This window comes from Oreochromis aureus, linkage group 20 (assembly GCF_013358895.1).
Source record: "Oreochromis aureus strain Israel breed Guangdong linkage group 20, ZZ_aureus, whole genome shotgun sequence".
NCBI classification, from domain to species: Eukaryota; Metazoa; Chordata; class Actinopteri; order Cichliformes; family Cichlidae; genus Oreochromis; species Oreochromis aureus.
In genome coordinates, this window is record NC_052961.1 from 31,700,717 (window position 1) to 31,718,167 (window position 17,451).

General features: G+C 39.1%; 1 protein-coding gene across 1 annotated transcript in view; it reads right to left on the reverse strand.

The window, feature by feature from the left end:
• klhdc8b (kelch domain containing 8B) overlaps nucleotides 1–17,038 on the reverse strand; it is a 64,746-nt gene extending 47,708 nt beyond the window's left edge. Inside the window, exons 1-3 of the mRNA XM_031754799.2 lie at nucleotides 16,906–17,038; nucleotides 16,536–16,700; nucleotides 4,965–5,189 (exon numbers count right to left, since the gene is read on the reverse strand). Of these exons, the coding sequence (XP_031610659.2) occupies nucleotides 4,965–5,189; nucleotides 16,536–16,700; nucleotides 16,906–16,930 (415 nt within the window). The 5' untranslated portion in view covers nucleotides 16,931–17,038. The remainder of the gene's footprint in view (nucleotides 1–4,964; nucleotides 5,190–16,535; nucleotides 16,701–16,905) is intronic.
• Between the last annotated feature and the right edge of the window lie 413 nt (nucleotides 17,039–17,451).

Below are 17,451 nucleotides of genomic sequence, written 5' to 3' on the forward strand. Positions count from 1 at the left end.
GATTGATTGATTGATTGATTGATCAATGGGGGTGGCTGAAGCTCAGGAGGTAGAGCAGGTCACCTACTAATCGGAGGGTTGGTGGTTCGATCCTGGCTTCTCCAGTCTGCATGTCAAGTATCCTTGGGCAAGATACTAACCCCAAGTTGCTCTCCGATGCATCCATTGGAGTGTGAATGTGTGTGAATGTAGTTAGAAAGCACTCAGTATAGACAAAGTGCTTGTGAGATTGGGTGTGATTGGGTGAATGTGGCATGTTGTATAGAGCGCTTTGAGTACTCCGGGAGAGTAGAAAAGCGCTGTATAAGAATCAGTCCATTTACCATCAATCACTTCTTCTCTTTGTTCCTTTGAAGAAAAAGAAGAAGGAGTGGTGAAGATGAGGAAAACATTTTTGTCATGTCATGTTTTGGCCTTTTGGTCTCTTTTTACTTGACATAGTGTAGTTCTTCAGCAAAAACTGGTCTGCCAAAGAAGTAAAAACAAACAAATTTAAATCGCATGACTCCAGTTCATCAGTTTTTATTGTAAATATATAAATATTTATGGTAATTTAACCCATGGCTACCATGGCTCTCTGGGCCATGGGTAACAGTTTTAGAATCACTGATGTAGTGTATATACAACAATATGAAAGGATAAAAATAGTAAAAGATATATAATAAATTATAAAAGAAAGCCAAAAAAGGTAAAGCAATCACACACACACACACACACACACATACACACACACATGGTGTGAGAGAGTTGACAGCTAAAGACCATGTTTCTCACATGATTGAAATGTCACATTTAAAAGGGTCCTCGTGAATTGCAAGATGACAGTGTTTGAATCATCATCTGTCACCGAAGGCACACAAACAGATCTCCTCGGCTTTATTTGCAGAAGAACAAATGACTGATGCAGCTGGCTTCATATCCTGCAATAAAAGTCTACAAATCAGACTGACAGTCACTATAACATTGCACTTAAACCACAAACTCCCTGCTGAATGTAAGTGCCAGAGAAATATGCACATATGAAGGATTGTTTATGGCAATATTGCTGCTTAGTTTCAACATGACATTAAACCACTTAACTTTACTTACAATGTGTGGATTTTGTGGATACATTAACTGTCTGTGCTATATTAAAAATGTTTCACTCAGCTTTCACCCTTCTGTAACATCAAATATCTCATTTTGCCTACAACAGACATAATTACAGCTTAATACTACATGTGAGGAGCCACACTCTGATTTCATGCTTCAAATGGGATTTGGAGCATATGTTATAATCCTAGAACAAAATCACTAAATAATAATGTGGGTTAATTAAAGCTATCCCACATAATCCTAATGATTCACTCTGTTTTGACTCCTGAGGTATTAATAAAGCAAACAGTTAAAATCATTGACAGATTTACGGCAGCTCAGGGCACCTTTAAGCGCCTGAAGTGTTGTCTTTACTCAAATCAGATTTGTTGCCAACATTGCATACATGCATTTTTTCAGTCATGTTTTATGCAGCAACATTTAAAGTGAGCCAATCAACAAACCCTGTGGTAAAGCATTTGCTCTTTTCTTTCACTGGTCAGGATTCTGCAGCATCATCATCAACAGTGTGGATTTGATTTGATATGATCTGACTCAACTAATGTATAATCTTCCCATATTTGTATTCCCCGTTCAAAGTGCTCCAGGGTGGCATAGCACACACTGTGAGAAACCCAACCGCTGATTCCATTAGGCTGTTTACCAGGCAGCTTCTCCTTCTTATCTGCTGAAATTATTCAAGCATACAGGAATTCACAAAGCAGAGTAACTGGGCTGCTTTGTCTGAATTACTCCTGGGTGGGTATATCTGAAACGGCTCTGCAGTGGTCTAGGTCATGTCTGAACATTTTTTAGTGTTCATTGGTGGCCACAGCTCCCCTTGCTCTGTTCCTCAGGAGGGTGCCTCATTATATATGCTCCCTGTTGACCACATTAAATAGGCATTACATAACATTTCCTTCCATGGGTCCTATACCAGTGGTCCCTAACCTTTGTTGCACCACGGACCGGTTTATATCTGACAATATTTTCACGGACCGGTCTTTAAGGTGTTGCGGATAAATACAACAAAATAAAACCAGTACTGGTACCAAAAAAAAGAAGATTTATTCATAATTGAGTTAATGATAAAAACCAATAAAAACCCTGAAAACTATAAATTTACACCCGTGCCTCAACTCTTGCGGCCCGGTACCGGTCTGTGGCCTGGGGGTTGTGGACCGCTGTCCTTTAAAATTTAAATTAGGATGAAAAACAGCTTAAGGACGTGGCTATTTGACCAGCCATCCATTGTGCCACTGTTGAAAATAATGGAGTAGAAGAAAGAATGTGAATACTGTTTACCCCAACACTAGCACAACACAGCAGTATCCAAAACACGAACTGCACATTAGGTGAGCTTATATAGAGGTGAGTATCCTGCTTACGATCAAGTTCTGAAGCACTCCATTCCTGTGTTTATGTTCGTTTTAAACAAAATGACATTTAAGCATGTAAGCTGCAGCATTTTGAAAGAAACCAGGATACCGCTGCATGTATACATTGTATTTAGAAAAGATCCTATACACCTTAAGCCAACTGAGGTACGATAACACAAACCACAGCAGCAAAAAGGAACTGAGAAAGAAACTGGTGTCTCAAATTGTGGTGTTTTGTACTTATGCTTGATAGACATCAAGCATAAGTACATGCAGTCCTCTAAAAGTGGACTTGGAACTTTAGTTACCTCAACTGGAGAAAGTACTTTATTAATGCAGGCTTGCATTTGTAATCCCCTCATTTTAGTAAAAAGCCTTGTTTCTCTCTGTTCCTGTTTGACACATTAAACTTATTGCATTTTGTGATAATACTAAACATCCTGTAGCCTTTTCATGTTAGTGTGTTATAACTATGTTATTACACATAACATTATGCAGGGATGCTTAAATTATTACCATGTAGAATTAAAGGAGAGATCCTTCTTTACTTAAACAGACACTATTAAAGGACGGCGAAGCAAAGCCATTTTCAAAACATTAAATATAATCACTACTAAAATACTGAAAGCATGATATCGTTAACGCACTAAAACAAATTCTCGCTCCTGCTGCCGTCCCGCTGAAGTCACAGTTCGTCATTCCTTTGTGTGTGTGTGTTTTAATCACTGAAATGAGGAACATTTGCTCCATATGTTTGATCTTAACCAGCCGGAGAGAAATGAAAGTTGTTGATGGTTTAATGTGCTGCACATGAGAAGGTAATTAGCTATCTAGTGTGCAAACTGATTGTAGCTGTGCATATTTCTTTGGCAGCTCATTTAACAAGCTAAGGTGCAGAAAGAAAAGCCCGATAAGAAGGCAGGAAGGTTGTGAGTAGTTTTTTTAAATGTTTGTGTGTTATGTGAGGCTGACACGTGGTTCAGTCTGTCTGCCTTTGCTGTGACACAAGACTGAAATGACATCAGCATATGTTAAAATAATGCAATATAAGGCTCCATAATTTATAATATTCCTGACATTTTCAATCATTTACATACATAAATACATAATTTGTTATATTATCATTGCAAGTATGTGTGTGTGTGATTTTTCCTTATTTATTTATTTATTTATATATTTATTTATTCTTTGTTTGCTTTTATTTTTTGTTTATTTTCTTTATGAAAGGAAGCATATGTTTGTGCTTTGATCGGTTTAATCTATATTTTAAACTTTTATTTAATTTCTCATTTTTAAAGGTACAGTGTGTAAAATTTGTCCACCACATGTCTGCAGATTGCTGTAAACTAAATTTTGGGTTTTTTTACTTCCCAGTTCAAGTGCATATTCCCACCTACAATTGCCACTGTATGACAAACGCTGTTTATCTCAGCTGTCAATATGACTGCAGTGTCAATATGTCGGGTGTCCTGGGAGTCTGCTATAAGTCAGTGAGTCAGCAAAACTGATGACAAGCTGATGACAGCGATACCGAGGTGAGGTGTTGAGGGTATTTCTGTCAGTAAGCACTGCTGTTAGCTGCTGTTACCTGCTGTTAGCTGTTGTCAGCTGGAATCATTGAAACTTTCTTTGAAGTGGATCTACCAATGATAGACTCAGGCACTTGGCGAATAAACTCTATTATGATGTGAGAATGAAATCAAACTGTTTTTCAGAGGGAAAATGTGATTTTTAGGATACTCAAACCTAATGTTAGCTGCATAATGTTAACTTACAACCACTTTGTTGTTCTTTAGCCAACTCATTGTCTGTCCAGAGATGGGAGAATTTTGTGTCTGATCTGTTGACAACAAGTAATTGCAAAAATATGAGGAATAAATAAGTATGTTTATGCACATTTTCATGTGCTAGAGCCATGAGTTCAGTTTAGGATATGATGCTTGAAGTGAGAAAGATGAGTAGGTGGAAAATGAGGGAGGAGGAGAAAGACATAAGGAGAAAGAAATTATGTAAATAGACATGTCCAGTCTGCATGCCAAGTGTCCTTGGGTAAGACACTAACCCTGTGTTGTTCTCCAGTGCATCCATTGGAGTATGAATGTGTTTGGATGTTAATTAGGAAGCACTTAGAAACAGTAGAAAAAAGTGCATTGTGCAAATGGATGTGAATGGGTGAATGTACAAGTTGTGTAAAGCACTTTGAGTGCTCAAGACAGAGTAGAAAAGCGCTATATAAGAACCATTTACCATATTTGTGGTCGTCAGGCAGGTAGCACTACTGGACAGGTACAAAATTTTACAAAACACTTGCCATCTAACTATAATGGGCTAATCTCCAATACTCAAACCCATGTAAAATAGAGTGTGAAAGCATCATAACCGCTGCCTAACCTGTTTAATGGATCACCCAGAAAGCTCCTGCTCCTTTAGGCTGTATTTCATCTCTTGAGTTCAACCTTAAAAATGTCATCTTAAACTCATGACTTCCTTCAGGGTAAAATAACAGCTTACCTTGATCCAGATCATACTCCTCCGTGGTGCTGACAAAGTGAGGTCTGGAGTAAAAGTTATGCGGCCCCGGCTGCTGGAGGCCCCCAAGGCTGAAGAGGCTTCGCTCATTTGAAGCACAGCAGGAAAAGGCCCTCCGGCTGGGGATGCAGGGGTAACGTGTCCAGCTCTTCATCTCCAGGTCAAAAGCCTCCAGTGCTGTCACCGGCATCTTTCCCTGGCGACCACCTGGAGGAGAGGGGAGAGAGATTCAGTGCATTTATGATTATGTCAAAGCTTTACAATTACAAAAGATTCTACTAAAATCCAGAGAAATGAAGTGTGAGTGAACTGGCAAAGTCACCTGTGTATTATCATGAAGACATGGAAACTGCATGCCCCTTCTCATAAATGAAATATATTCCCAGAAATATTATCATGTGCACAAACAACAAGCCAAGGACAAATGCAAATTTTCTGTTTCCATTTCCTGTTTCATTGCTTTTTAATCCCCAGCGCCTGTCATATAGTTTCCTTGGCATTTATGTCAAAGTCTAGCGAGTGCGCAGACCAGCGCTGGGACCACATTTCATTTTGGGCTGAAAGGAGAGCACAGCAGCAGGGAGCTCCCCTAGGACACTTAGGAGTTGTTTACTTCCACAAATCATAACTTAACCTTGTAAAATACGACTACAAGGGGAAGGCAAGCTTTGTGAGACAGAGAGAGAGAGAGAGCGTGCGTGGAGCGGGCAGTAAGAGTTTGAATGATGGGAGTGGGGGGGGGCTGAAAGCAGCACAGCACTGTGGGGGGCAGGGGTGAGAGGCAAATGGGCAGGTTGGCAGCGGAAAAAGAAGGGGAAAATGTAAAGAATATGAGAGAGTGACAGAGAGATTATAGAAAGAGATGAACAAAATGTGGAGGAGTGAGAGAAGAAAGTGGAAGAGGGTCAGCTGGAGTGGGCAGAGCAGCAAAGAGATCGATAGCAGTAGCGAGACAAAGAGTCGAACTGAGTGGGAAGCATTAGATGTGAGAAAAAGAGATTCCATGCAAAAGATTTTGTTGATTGCAGCAGAATCTACTGTGTATGATTTTCTGTGAGAGTACATAGTTCACATATGGTTTTAGTGTTGCTGCAATACTCCACAATCAGAGACTGACATTTTGGCAAAAGTGTAAAACAGAGAATCTCGACTGCTGCACTACTGATAGCATGAAAGGACACAGCTTTTGTACAAATCTACATATAATCACGGGCCTGAGCTGCATTCTAGACCAAATTCAGCTCAGCAAAAATGAGCCATCTGTGTAATCTACATAACAGATAGAAATCTGCTCAATAAAAAAAACAAAAGAATCCATTAGTGTTTGGCCGGTTACTTCATCGGTTGCTGAGTAAAAGCAAAAAGCCTTCATAAGCTAAAGGCAGAAGCTAGTGCTAAAGTGCGAAACCCATGCATAATCAGTCTTACTGTATTATTAATGTTTTTCTAATGTTCCATTTTTGTCTTACTAGGTTCTTTTAATGAAGATGAATTACGGTTAACTGATTTTCTGAAAGCTCTTTTTTTATGAGGAACTTGGTGCATAACTGTTATGACTGACAGGTTCTCTGAATGAAGGAGCTTTGCACGTCAAAGCACTGTTTCATAAACTGTGTGGTTCACTGTTGTCTGTTTCAACAGCTGACAAGCTCCATGCACAACTTATCTATATGTTTTCTGTAGGTAGTTAGTGAGAAAATACTAATCCTGCTAATCATTAATAATCATTTTGTGAGCATCCACAACAGTCCTAGAGAGTGAAAGACAGTCAAACTGCAGCATCTGGGCTACATGTTCAGGGGGCAGATCCTCAATACCACATCTTCAAGCACGAGTCACTACTGTACAGATTCTGGTTAAAATTACATCCACAGGTTTCTGTAAGAGCGTACGTAGGCTGCCATGACAGACCAGTACTTCTGCAGTCCGGTTTTATACTTCTAGTTACTCAAAGTGAGAGCCAGCGTTCACTCGTTGCTAACAACAAAATCAGTTACTTTGTGCTGTAATTAGCAGCTTTACCTGTTCGAGGATGAGCTAGGGTTCAACGTGTGTTGTTGTTCGCTGCCACAATAATTCAAGAAAACTGAAAAACGCGTTAGAAACATTTTGCCTTTCAGCATCAGCAACTTTGGCTCTACATTTTTACAGAGAGAGAAAAAAGTGAAATCACATCTATTTAAATATGTTAAAGTATCAGCTGTCAACTTCACCCACCTAATTATACATTAACCACCACTGAATCTCTGAATCTTGGCTTTGTAGCCATTTTAACATGATAGCATGTTAAATTGGCATAATTAACATAGCAATTATAAAAAAAATTTTTAAAAAATTAAAAAATAGACTAAAACAACCCAAACTAAAAACACCAGTGCAAGCACCAAAACCTACAGTGCCTCAAATAATGATAAGGTGATATTAGAATAGCATTCAGTGATATGCTGGTATTCTCTGTGCCCCAATAAAAAAATATTGTTGTAAACAGTGTATTTTGTGACACTACGAAACAAACAATAATGCATAATTTGAAACAATGGGTGTTAGAATATCTTCATCCTATATATTTCGTCATATCGCACAGTCCTAAGCAACTGGCAAAATCTTCAACTTCAGACTTCTAAATGGTATTACATAAACCAAAGGGTGACACAGAGGACATAAATGATTAGGTTGGGTCTAAGGTGGGTGTCTGAAAAACGTTAGCATGTTAGCACTGTAGAGGTGCAGTAAAGTCACAGTAAATATTTGGGCGTAACATGAAAATAATGTGAATTATAGAGCCTTCCTTATTTTATTAATATTACCAATACCATTGGCCAATATTAGCTATTTGTTAGTCTATCGAAATTTTCATTTTTAACTGTCAACAAATGAAAATTTAAAAGAAGCAAGAAAGAAACAGGAGACGCACCTTTTGCGCTTAAATGAGTAAATAAATACCCACATATTGTAAATCTTAAGCAAAGCTGTTTGTTTCATTTATTTAAAAAAAATTAACATAGACATTCATTAGGGAAAATATACTAATATACTTTTTTAGTTGTAGCTATTATTAACTAAAACATCTTGTTTAACTTTATTTTAGGAGTAAGTTAGCTACTGCTGTGCCAAATTGTCCTCTTTCATATTTTTTGCACGTCTGTTCTGTGTTCCACATTGGCTGATAAAGAATATATATATTATATTGTGGTTCAGTAACAAATGGTTGAAATGGTATACACTTCGTTGCTGTAAGCATTTCTCACTTTTCCCTCAAGCAGAAGCCAACACTTGGATGCCTCCCAAAATGCCAATAAAAAAAAATAAGCAGGAAAACTGCCGTGTAATGGTGTGCGTTCTGAGATTTGTAATGTTTGTTGTTACAGTAATTCATCAGCTTTCCAAGATTCTTACTGCAGATGAAAGTACAGACTGCTGGCTGGTTCAAACACCATTTATGATTTACTTGTTGTCCTGATGCAGTAAATTTAGTGGTAAAAATGAAGATGTTTATTTTTGTCGTGATTTAGATTCTTTATCTTTATTTACTGCTGAAGAAGTGTGGTGCAGCATTCACCCAAAGGCCCTCCAGTGCTGTGTGTGTTTTTACACCCGTGTTTTTGTTTCACTGAACAATCTTTTCGTCATCCTTCACTTTGCTGACGACTGTTTTTCAGCTGCACGTGCGCTGATTGCTAACCATGACACTGCTGCAAAATCCTTGATGTGTACTGTGAACACACACACGGAGGCACGTAGGCACACATGCACAAGAATTTCAAAGCGGTAGGAAGCCTCGTGAGTTACGTCATTTGCCAGCAAGGCCACTGTTGACTGGGAACGCAGGGAATTTAAATGAAAAGAGGTTCAAGCACCCGCTGAAGAGAACAACCCCCTCAAGTGCAGCAGCAGCTGTAGAAGCAGCGTGAATGTGCAAGGTACGGTAAAGCTTTAACGCAATCCCAGCGAGAAGACATTACAGTCACAGAGAGAGAGAGAGAGAGAGAGAGACAGCTTAAAAAAACAGCATAAATTATTTATATTCTCTTGGTATATTACACATTAGTCTGTGTCTAATGTGATATAATATGATTAAACTCCCAGCTGTGCTGTGGCTGCACTTTAGACTAGTCATCACTCTCTGTCCCATGCACTTCCCGGCATCAGCCACAACAACATGAATGAGTTTACTGTTCTACTTAAAACTTAAAGATTTTCTTTGTTTGTTTGGATTTTTTTAAATTTGTTTTTGTGGCTATTTTTACTGTACCATGTGATGTTGTTGAAACTTTGGAGTTGGTTTTAAAGAAGAAGCCAATCTTTTCTCTTCTCCACTAAAACAGCTGATGTGCAAACATTTGCTGTCCAGGACACCAAGCAGAGGTGGAAAGTAGGTGAAGGACACATATTTTGTTACTATAATTATTTAGAAGTGTCAGATATCCATACTTATGAATTTATTTTACATTATTTGCATTTTGTTTTTACTCACTACACTTTCTGCTCCTCACAATTTTAAAACAGGAACGTTTCAATAAACTTTATGTTTAAGACATGTGGTGGGAGTTATTATTTCCTGTCATTATATGCCTGTAAACATCAAACTGATTTTAACTTAAATGAAGAAAACAATAACATACAAAAGACATAATTTATAAGACTATAGTCACACATTAAAGTTAGCCTGATTCATTTGAAATAGTATTTACGGTGCAGGTGTCCATAAGCTGTGGCTCTCATTAAAGACCATAAAGTGACTATTTTTTTACAAGATAAGATAAGATAAGATAAGATAAGATGTTTTGTCACAGCAGGAAGTGGACAGTGCAAAAGTTATGTAGCAAAATAAGAATACAATAAGAATAGAATAGAATAGAAATAAGAATACTGTACACAACTGTAAAGAATAGAATAAAATAAAATAAAATACTATATACAGTAGTCAACAAGTCTTTTAAAATGCTCTATTTGTAACTGCTCAACAAATATCTTCAAACACACAAACACTGTGCAGTTTCACATACGATGTCTGCTGCCTAAAAGTACAAAAGTATTGTTGTATGTTGGACTGGTGCAAAGTGGCTGTGGTGTTCAGTGTTAGGTTACACCAAAGGTAGCAGACACTGAATTAAATTTAAGGTGCTATGCCATTTCTTCTACTATTTGCCAGGATTTTCTTTGCATTGTCTCAGCACATTTTGAACACACGTTCTTTTTAGTTTGAGTTTAGCATTAGTTCTTTTAGACAAAAGAGAAGATCCTACATGTCTGAATTATCAGTCATGGATGGTTCTGAGTCTTAGAGACAGGTAACAGAGTGTATTGGATCCATTAGTTTACAAACCTTTAGTTGCTTTAACATGACTAAAATCCATAATTCAAGTCTAACTTAGGTCAGAAAATGAGCCTTTAAAATGATGCAGTGCTAACAGAGTGCAGGACGCGCCTGCACATCTGTTGTTTTTACGTGAATGTTGAATTCTGTTTGCAGCCACATTGCCCAAATGTCGGCTTGTTTACCTGATGATGGAAGGGAGGTCACTTTGTGGCAGACGGCAATCATTTGTCAGGGTGAGGGATGTTGTTGTTTGACCTGTGATAAACTGATTTCTTCACCATATATATCACTGTTACATTGAGTCATCAGATAAATGAACACCATCTGAACTCCACCTGCTTGACCTCCTGCTTTGACCTTGTCTCTCTCTGTATTTCTCACACTTTATAACTCATGTGTTGGAGAGCTCATTACGAGGCAAACAGATATTCCCCAATTAATCTTTTTAAAACAGGAAAAACCTAAACCTGTGTTGTCTGTGTTTCTTGTATCAGAACACTTTTGCATTGTTGGATTAATTTCCCTTTTATTTGTTTTACCATCAAGTCAAGCAAGATTAAAACTCATTAACTAACATACTTCTGCCCACAAACAGAATGTCAGTCCAATATTTATGCACCATATACCTGAGATATATGGGAAGTATCAGCTCAGTTTACAGTACAAAACCCTTTAGGTGACTATTTAGGTCATTTACCCCCCTGATATGATCAATACCAGCGGAAGACATCAACCACCAACAATAAAGATCACTCTTATCCAGTTATGATGTGACAAAACTGTCAGATTTAGGCACAGAGTCATTTGATTTGGATTAAGGAATCGCTTCTTTGTTGCCAATAATAACAATATTACAGTAATAAATAGTATACCATAGCATAGACTTAGGTAAATTTGTGCAAAAGTAATTATTAAGTAATAATTAAAAAGATTGGTTTGAAACAAAGGTCTCCATGTTACAGTGACCCATTAATCAACCCTGCAGCACAAGAGGACACATGAATCTTTTGGGAGCATATGACAGATGACTGTTGTGTCTCAAAACTCACAGAGGTCATTTGGAAATAAAATGTAAGCACATTTTAAACACTTACATTTTAAGTGTTGAAAGAACTTCCAATTACTTTAAACAAAAAATTATTGATTAGTTAATATTGAATAGTTATTGCACTCACATGAAGGCCTTAAAGCCGTAGCTAATAGAAATAATGATAATTCATAAATTATAATTCATTCTAACAAGGAACTGTATAATACAAATTGATCACATGTTTTCTTAGTAACATGTACATTCAACCTGCTTACATGTTGGCGAGACTTCTAAACGCACACTGTGTGCTGTTAGGCATCGCTCTGCTCCCAAGTTCCAGTTTGTTGTGCTCTCTTTGCCACTTGCAAAGACTCATTTTGTGCCTCTGGTGGAGCGTGTGAGACAAAAAGCATTAATATGGAAATGACCAAAACTCTCAGGAGGTTACCACTACCACGTGCTGGACGTGGATGTGTGTTGTTCTTTATTGTGAAATGGATTTTCAAAATACTTCCTCGTGAGATAAAATTATTGCACCCTGCCTTGTGCAATTCCAATTTCTTTCTCAGCAGTGGTGTGAAATTTTAACAGTGTGTAAATGGGCAATAACTGCCAACAAATGTTACCTGAGGAATGACTGAATGTCACTTGTATTCTGTACTGGACACAAATGTCCTTGCTGCTTTCCTACAGAGCAGTTTTTTAACTCCAAGTCAGTTCTGCTGATCAATATTTTCCAAAGACTGTAAGATCCCTCAGACCTGAGAGACAGATTTTTGTCTCTTCAGCCACTTTCACAGCTCTACAAGTGGCAGGAAGATAAAGTCAAAGCTAAAAGGCTTATGGTAAAAAACAACAAAAACAGTGCAGCAGTCACTCATTTCTACACTCTGTGTGTGTGTGTGTGTGTGTGTGTGTGTGTGTGTGTGTGTGTGTGTGTGTGTGTGTGTGAGAGAGAGAGAGAGAGAGCAAACCCAAAAGCACACTAAAATCGCAACTTTAATGGAGAGTTGGCAAACTTGCTGTTGTTGTTTATCCCTTTATGCACTTGATAAAAGCACAGAGTGTGAAATGGGGTGCCCTAGATTTTTAAAACCATACAACAGCAAAACCTGCACATTGAGGTACTTCAAATATGTCATCCATCACCGGCCACTAGAGTTCTTGAGAAAATGACCATTTGGGTCTACAAAATTCCTGCACTGAAATACCAAATGGAGTTTGTAAGGAGAGATATTGCTGTAACATACTTGTTTCTTAGTTTTTTATATATTTGACACAATGAAATATTTCTGATCAGCAAAAAATATTAAACCAACACAGCCTGACTTTAACTGTGATTAATCATCTTTGATGGAAAGCTGAGTTCAGTTTCACTAGCTACATCCAGGCCTGATTACTGGCAGACTTGCTGAATTAAGAAATCACTGTCTGACACAGTGAAGGAGTCTAAAAGATCTTAAAAATCAACTCATCTGGATCAAAAGAAACTAAAGAAAACGTCACTTCGATCAGTCTGGATAGGGTTACAAAGTCATTTCTAAGGTTTGGGGGGCTCCAATAAATGACACAGAAAGCCTTTATCCATAAACTGAGAAAACTTGAAACACTGGTAAAGCTCCCCAGGAGTGGTCGGTCTGCCAAAATTACTCCAAGGGTGCATCAGTGACTCATCCAGGAGGTCACATAAGAACACAGAACAACATTTAGATATATGCTGGCCTCACTTGTGTCAGCTAAGCTCAAAGTTCATGATTGAACAATAATTAAGAAACTGGGCAAAAATGACATCCATGTGAGAGGTCCAAGGCAAAACCAATGAAAAAGACTAATTTCACATTCACCAAAAATCCATTGTGATGATGGGAACATGTTTTGTATTCATATAAAGAACGTCCTGAGTAAAGGTGGTTATCCCAGCTGGACATTTGTTGTCCGGGAAGCTGGGAAAACCCTTAGTGATCCCTTATGTGTCAGGAGTATGGGAACAGCTGAGGTGTATTTTCTCTAAACACTCTAAACACTCTGTGGCTTTCAAACCCAAAAACACACTGCACCAAAAAATTTCCACCCCATGGATCCGGTCCCACGGCACAAACAGAGTAATGTAGTGTGCGCTATTAAGTGCCAGGAGGTTGCCATGCCATTATACATCGGGGAAGCCAAACAACCTCTGGCTACGCAGATGGCACAACACAGAAGAGCTATCTCGTCAGGCCAGGACTCTGCAGTCTATTTACACCTACAGGCCAGTAAACACTCTTTCAATGATGAGGATGTACACATCCTGGACAGGGAGGAAGGCTGATTTGAGCGGGGAGTCAAGGAGGCCATTTGACTCCCCGCAAAAAGGGAAAGACCATCTCTGAATTGAGGAGGGGTACATCTGTCACCATCTTAAAATGCTGTGATTGCAGCCATTCCCCAACTCTCTGTGAATGGTACTCATGGCCACTGATGAATGGTCTTTGATCATTGATTGTTATCAGTGGTCATACCATTTTGGATACTAATGATCAAGAAACAGACCTCACAGCCCATTGTTTGGCAGTGGTGCCAGTTTCAGTCCTTATGCAAATGTACTGTTTAAAAGGTTGGGGGAGCCTCCAGTCAGCTGAGAATGATAAAGGCTACCTCCACACTAACAGGTTTTCGTTTTAAAACGCATCGTTTTCTCCCCGTTTTGGCCTCCCGTCGACAATGAGGCGGAATTTTCGCTCAACAAAAACGCAGCGTTTTGAAAACACTCTCGAAAATGCATAAATTTGAAAATGGTGCTTTCACGTCTCAGTCTGTACAGCAAAAACGGAGACTTTTTGAAAACAACGACACATTTTAGTCATGTGATGCAGTCAAGTGACCAATTAAACCAAGATAGCGGAGGGCATTATACAGCAGTTGTTTTGTTTGCTCTCAATTTTGACAGCCCCATTAAAGATTAATATCAGTTTGTACATGCTCCAGATAGCTTTTCTTCAAATTCTTTTGCAACTTTGTACTTTTGTGTTACTTGCAGCAGCAACTCCACCTCATTGTTAGTCCATTTAAACATCTCGGTGCTTTTCCTCGACATTTTGCCGCAAGGTTTCAAAGAGCCGGAAAGTAAATAAACAGCAGACAGAAATGAGGCAGGGCGAATCGTCTTGCGTTTCACGTATGCGCAGCACTGGAATGTAAGCGTTTTCAGCCGTTTCAGTGTGGACGCACAACTCTGTGAAAACGACTGAAAACGATAGAGTGGACGCGGAGCGTTTTCAGAAGAAAACGCCATTTTCAAATTTATACGGGCTAGTGTGAACGTAGCCAAAGTCACTTGGATGAGTGACAAAACATTTCTCACACTGAAAATGCTACGTCCAGATGAACAGAACCACCTTTTTGGGAAACTCAATTGAATATAATAAGAACAATTACAGAGACCTCAGGAAAGATCTACAGAGAACTGTAGATTTACATGAGTTGGGCACATGACTCCATTTCTCAATAACTGCAGAGTCTAAGTTTAAACAATTGTACATAAGTACAAGTGTTCAGGTTTGTAACTGCTTTGCAAAGCTCTGTATGAAGACCAAAGCTTTCACCCTTAGATGAGAGAAAATTGATTAGGATGTTTAGAAACGACCCACTAATCACCAAGGCTCAAGCCTGTCATGAACTGGAAACTGCTGAAGACCAGTGTCACTGTCCACAGTGAAACACATTTTTCATCACCATTGACTGAGATGGTGCCAACATTGAAAATTTCAGTCTTGACTGAGCTCTTATAGCTCCCCATATGGACAAACCAAATGCCTTCTGTTGAAAAGCTTATTGTCAGACAAGTCAAAGATTGAGCTACTTGGCCACAGTGACAAGAGGTACACTCAAAGGAATAAAGGTAATGCTTTCATACCTAAGAACCGTGTCATACCTGCCAAGCATAGCAGTGTTAGTGTCATGCTCTGGGACTACCACCATGCTTTTGCTACCAGTGGTACAGGTACTGTATATTGCACACAGTGGAAGGAATAATGAACAAGGAGGACTATCTCAAAATATTTCAACTTCAACTCAAATAAACAGCTAGATAGTGGAAACTTGGACACAGTTAGGTGTTCCAACAGGACAATGATCCCAAACACACATTAAAACTGGTTTTAGAATGAAAACAGCAGGCTGACATGAAACTTATGGAATGGTCTCTACAAAGCCTCATTACAAACCCTATTAGAATTTTCTGGAGTCCATCCCAGGAAATAACTAATTTAAATTAACTCTACCAAAAGTGGTCAAATATTCAGCCAGAATTATGCCAGACTCTTGTTGATCACTAGGAAAAGCATCCGGTTGAGGTTCAACCAGATGCTGATGTAGAGATATAGAGGGAAAAATGAGGAGTTATTAATTTTAAATACTTTATTTATATACAACAATATATATTTATTTCTATATTATTTCTGTATATTTATTTGCTGTTTTAATGTTCAGCATCGGATTCTGTAGATCGCATGTTTGTGGTGACTGTCCTGTGAGTATCAGGTATCTCTGAACTGAAGGTGGAATTTTGGCAAAACAGCACCTGCACCTGTTCAACTTGGTTCGCCTGTTCACCTGTTTTATTAGACCGGACATGGTCAGAGCTGCCATCCCCACCTACTCATTGTCACAGCTTTCCTTATTAATGTGTTTTTCATACTTCTTCTTTTCTGCATCATGCATGATGGGCAGGGTGGTTTGCAAGATAATACTAGCTGTGTTTCTGGTCTGAAAGTGGTAAAAGCAGACCAGCAGTAGTTTGCCTCACACTCTGGTCTCCCCTCAGTTTACCGTCAAAGACCAGCAGTTTATCCACAATGTACATGCGCAAAGCACCAGAAAAAAAACTGCTGGCCTCTCAGCTTGCCCAGCTTCTGTCATTGTAAACAGGAGATAGACACACTCTCATAGACAGACAACTATACTTTGAGACTGAAGTAAGAACAGCTTTCAGCAACAATACCAAACGGTAACACAAGATGGCAGTGATCTAAAGGTTGGGTGCACATATTAATTGACAGTTAAGGAGCTTCATGACAACGCTGTCTGAGACTAAAAGGAGAGAGATCAGCCTAACGGAGCACCACTGGCAAGAAGTCATGTATTTCTCTACAGCTTTAAGGTAAAGGTCAGTATATGCTAACACAAACATGCTAACAGTTTAACATCTGCATGATGTATTTCCTACCCATCACGTAGATTTTGGTTCCTCTTACGAAGGGCGTGGCTCCATACCGCGGTGTGGGCATAGATGTCATTGGGTGCCATTGGTCCTTCTCTGCATCATACACCCTAACCAGGGCCTGTGGTGTTGTGTCTGCACCCATGCCCCCCAGTGCATACACTTTTCCATCTGCAGAGAGAAAAGAGAAGCAAAGAGCTTATTAACAGCTTTTTAAAGGATCTCATTACGCTCTATTCTTAGTGCAACAGTGTGGTCAGTATATTTGTTCTCAGCCTTGTTAAGCTAATGTGCAGCGAACTGAGAAAAAAACGCTGCCAACAGCTCTCCGAAGAGCCAAGAGCTGCACTCTTTCATCTCTCCATTTCTGCTCTACCTGTCATGATGGCTATCCGTCTCATCCGTCTACAGTTATCCAAACAATCTGCAATATCTATCAAAAACACAACTTTTTTTCCACAAGGACACACACAAACACTCCTGAATGCTGCAGTGTCATTAGTATATACAGAAAGGCAAGGGGGGAAGAGAGGGAAAGTGCTGAGCCAGCAAAGAAGGTGCTCCTGGTGATATACTGCAGGAGAAGGGGAAGAAAGGAAGAGGGAAGAGAAAAGAGAACAAAACGTAACAGAACAGAACTGATGAGAGACGGAGATTAACAGCCCATTAGTTGCTCTAAGAAGTCGTGACAACTTAAATGTGGAGAAAGAGAGGGGGACAAGACTACAGGGAACAGTGCAACTCAGTGAGCCAAGCAGATGACGAACCAATGAAGCTGTGACTTAAACTGTGAAGAATAGAGCAATAATAAATCTGTCACTCAGAATGCTATCCTCACACAGTTCAACACTTAGGACTGACTAAATCCAATTTTACTATTGCACATGGAATAAGTGTTGCAGCAAGAACACTGTCATTGTGC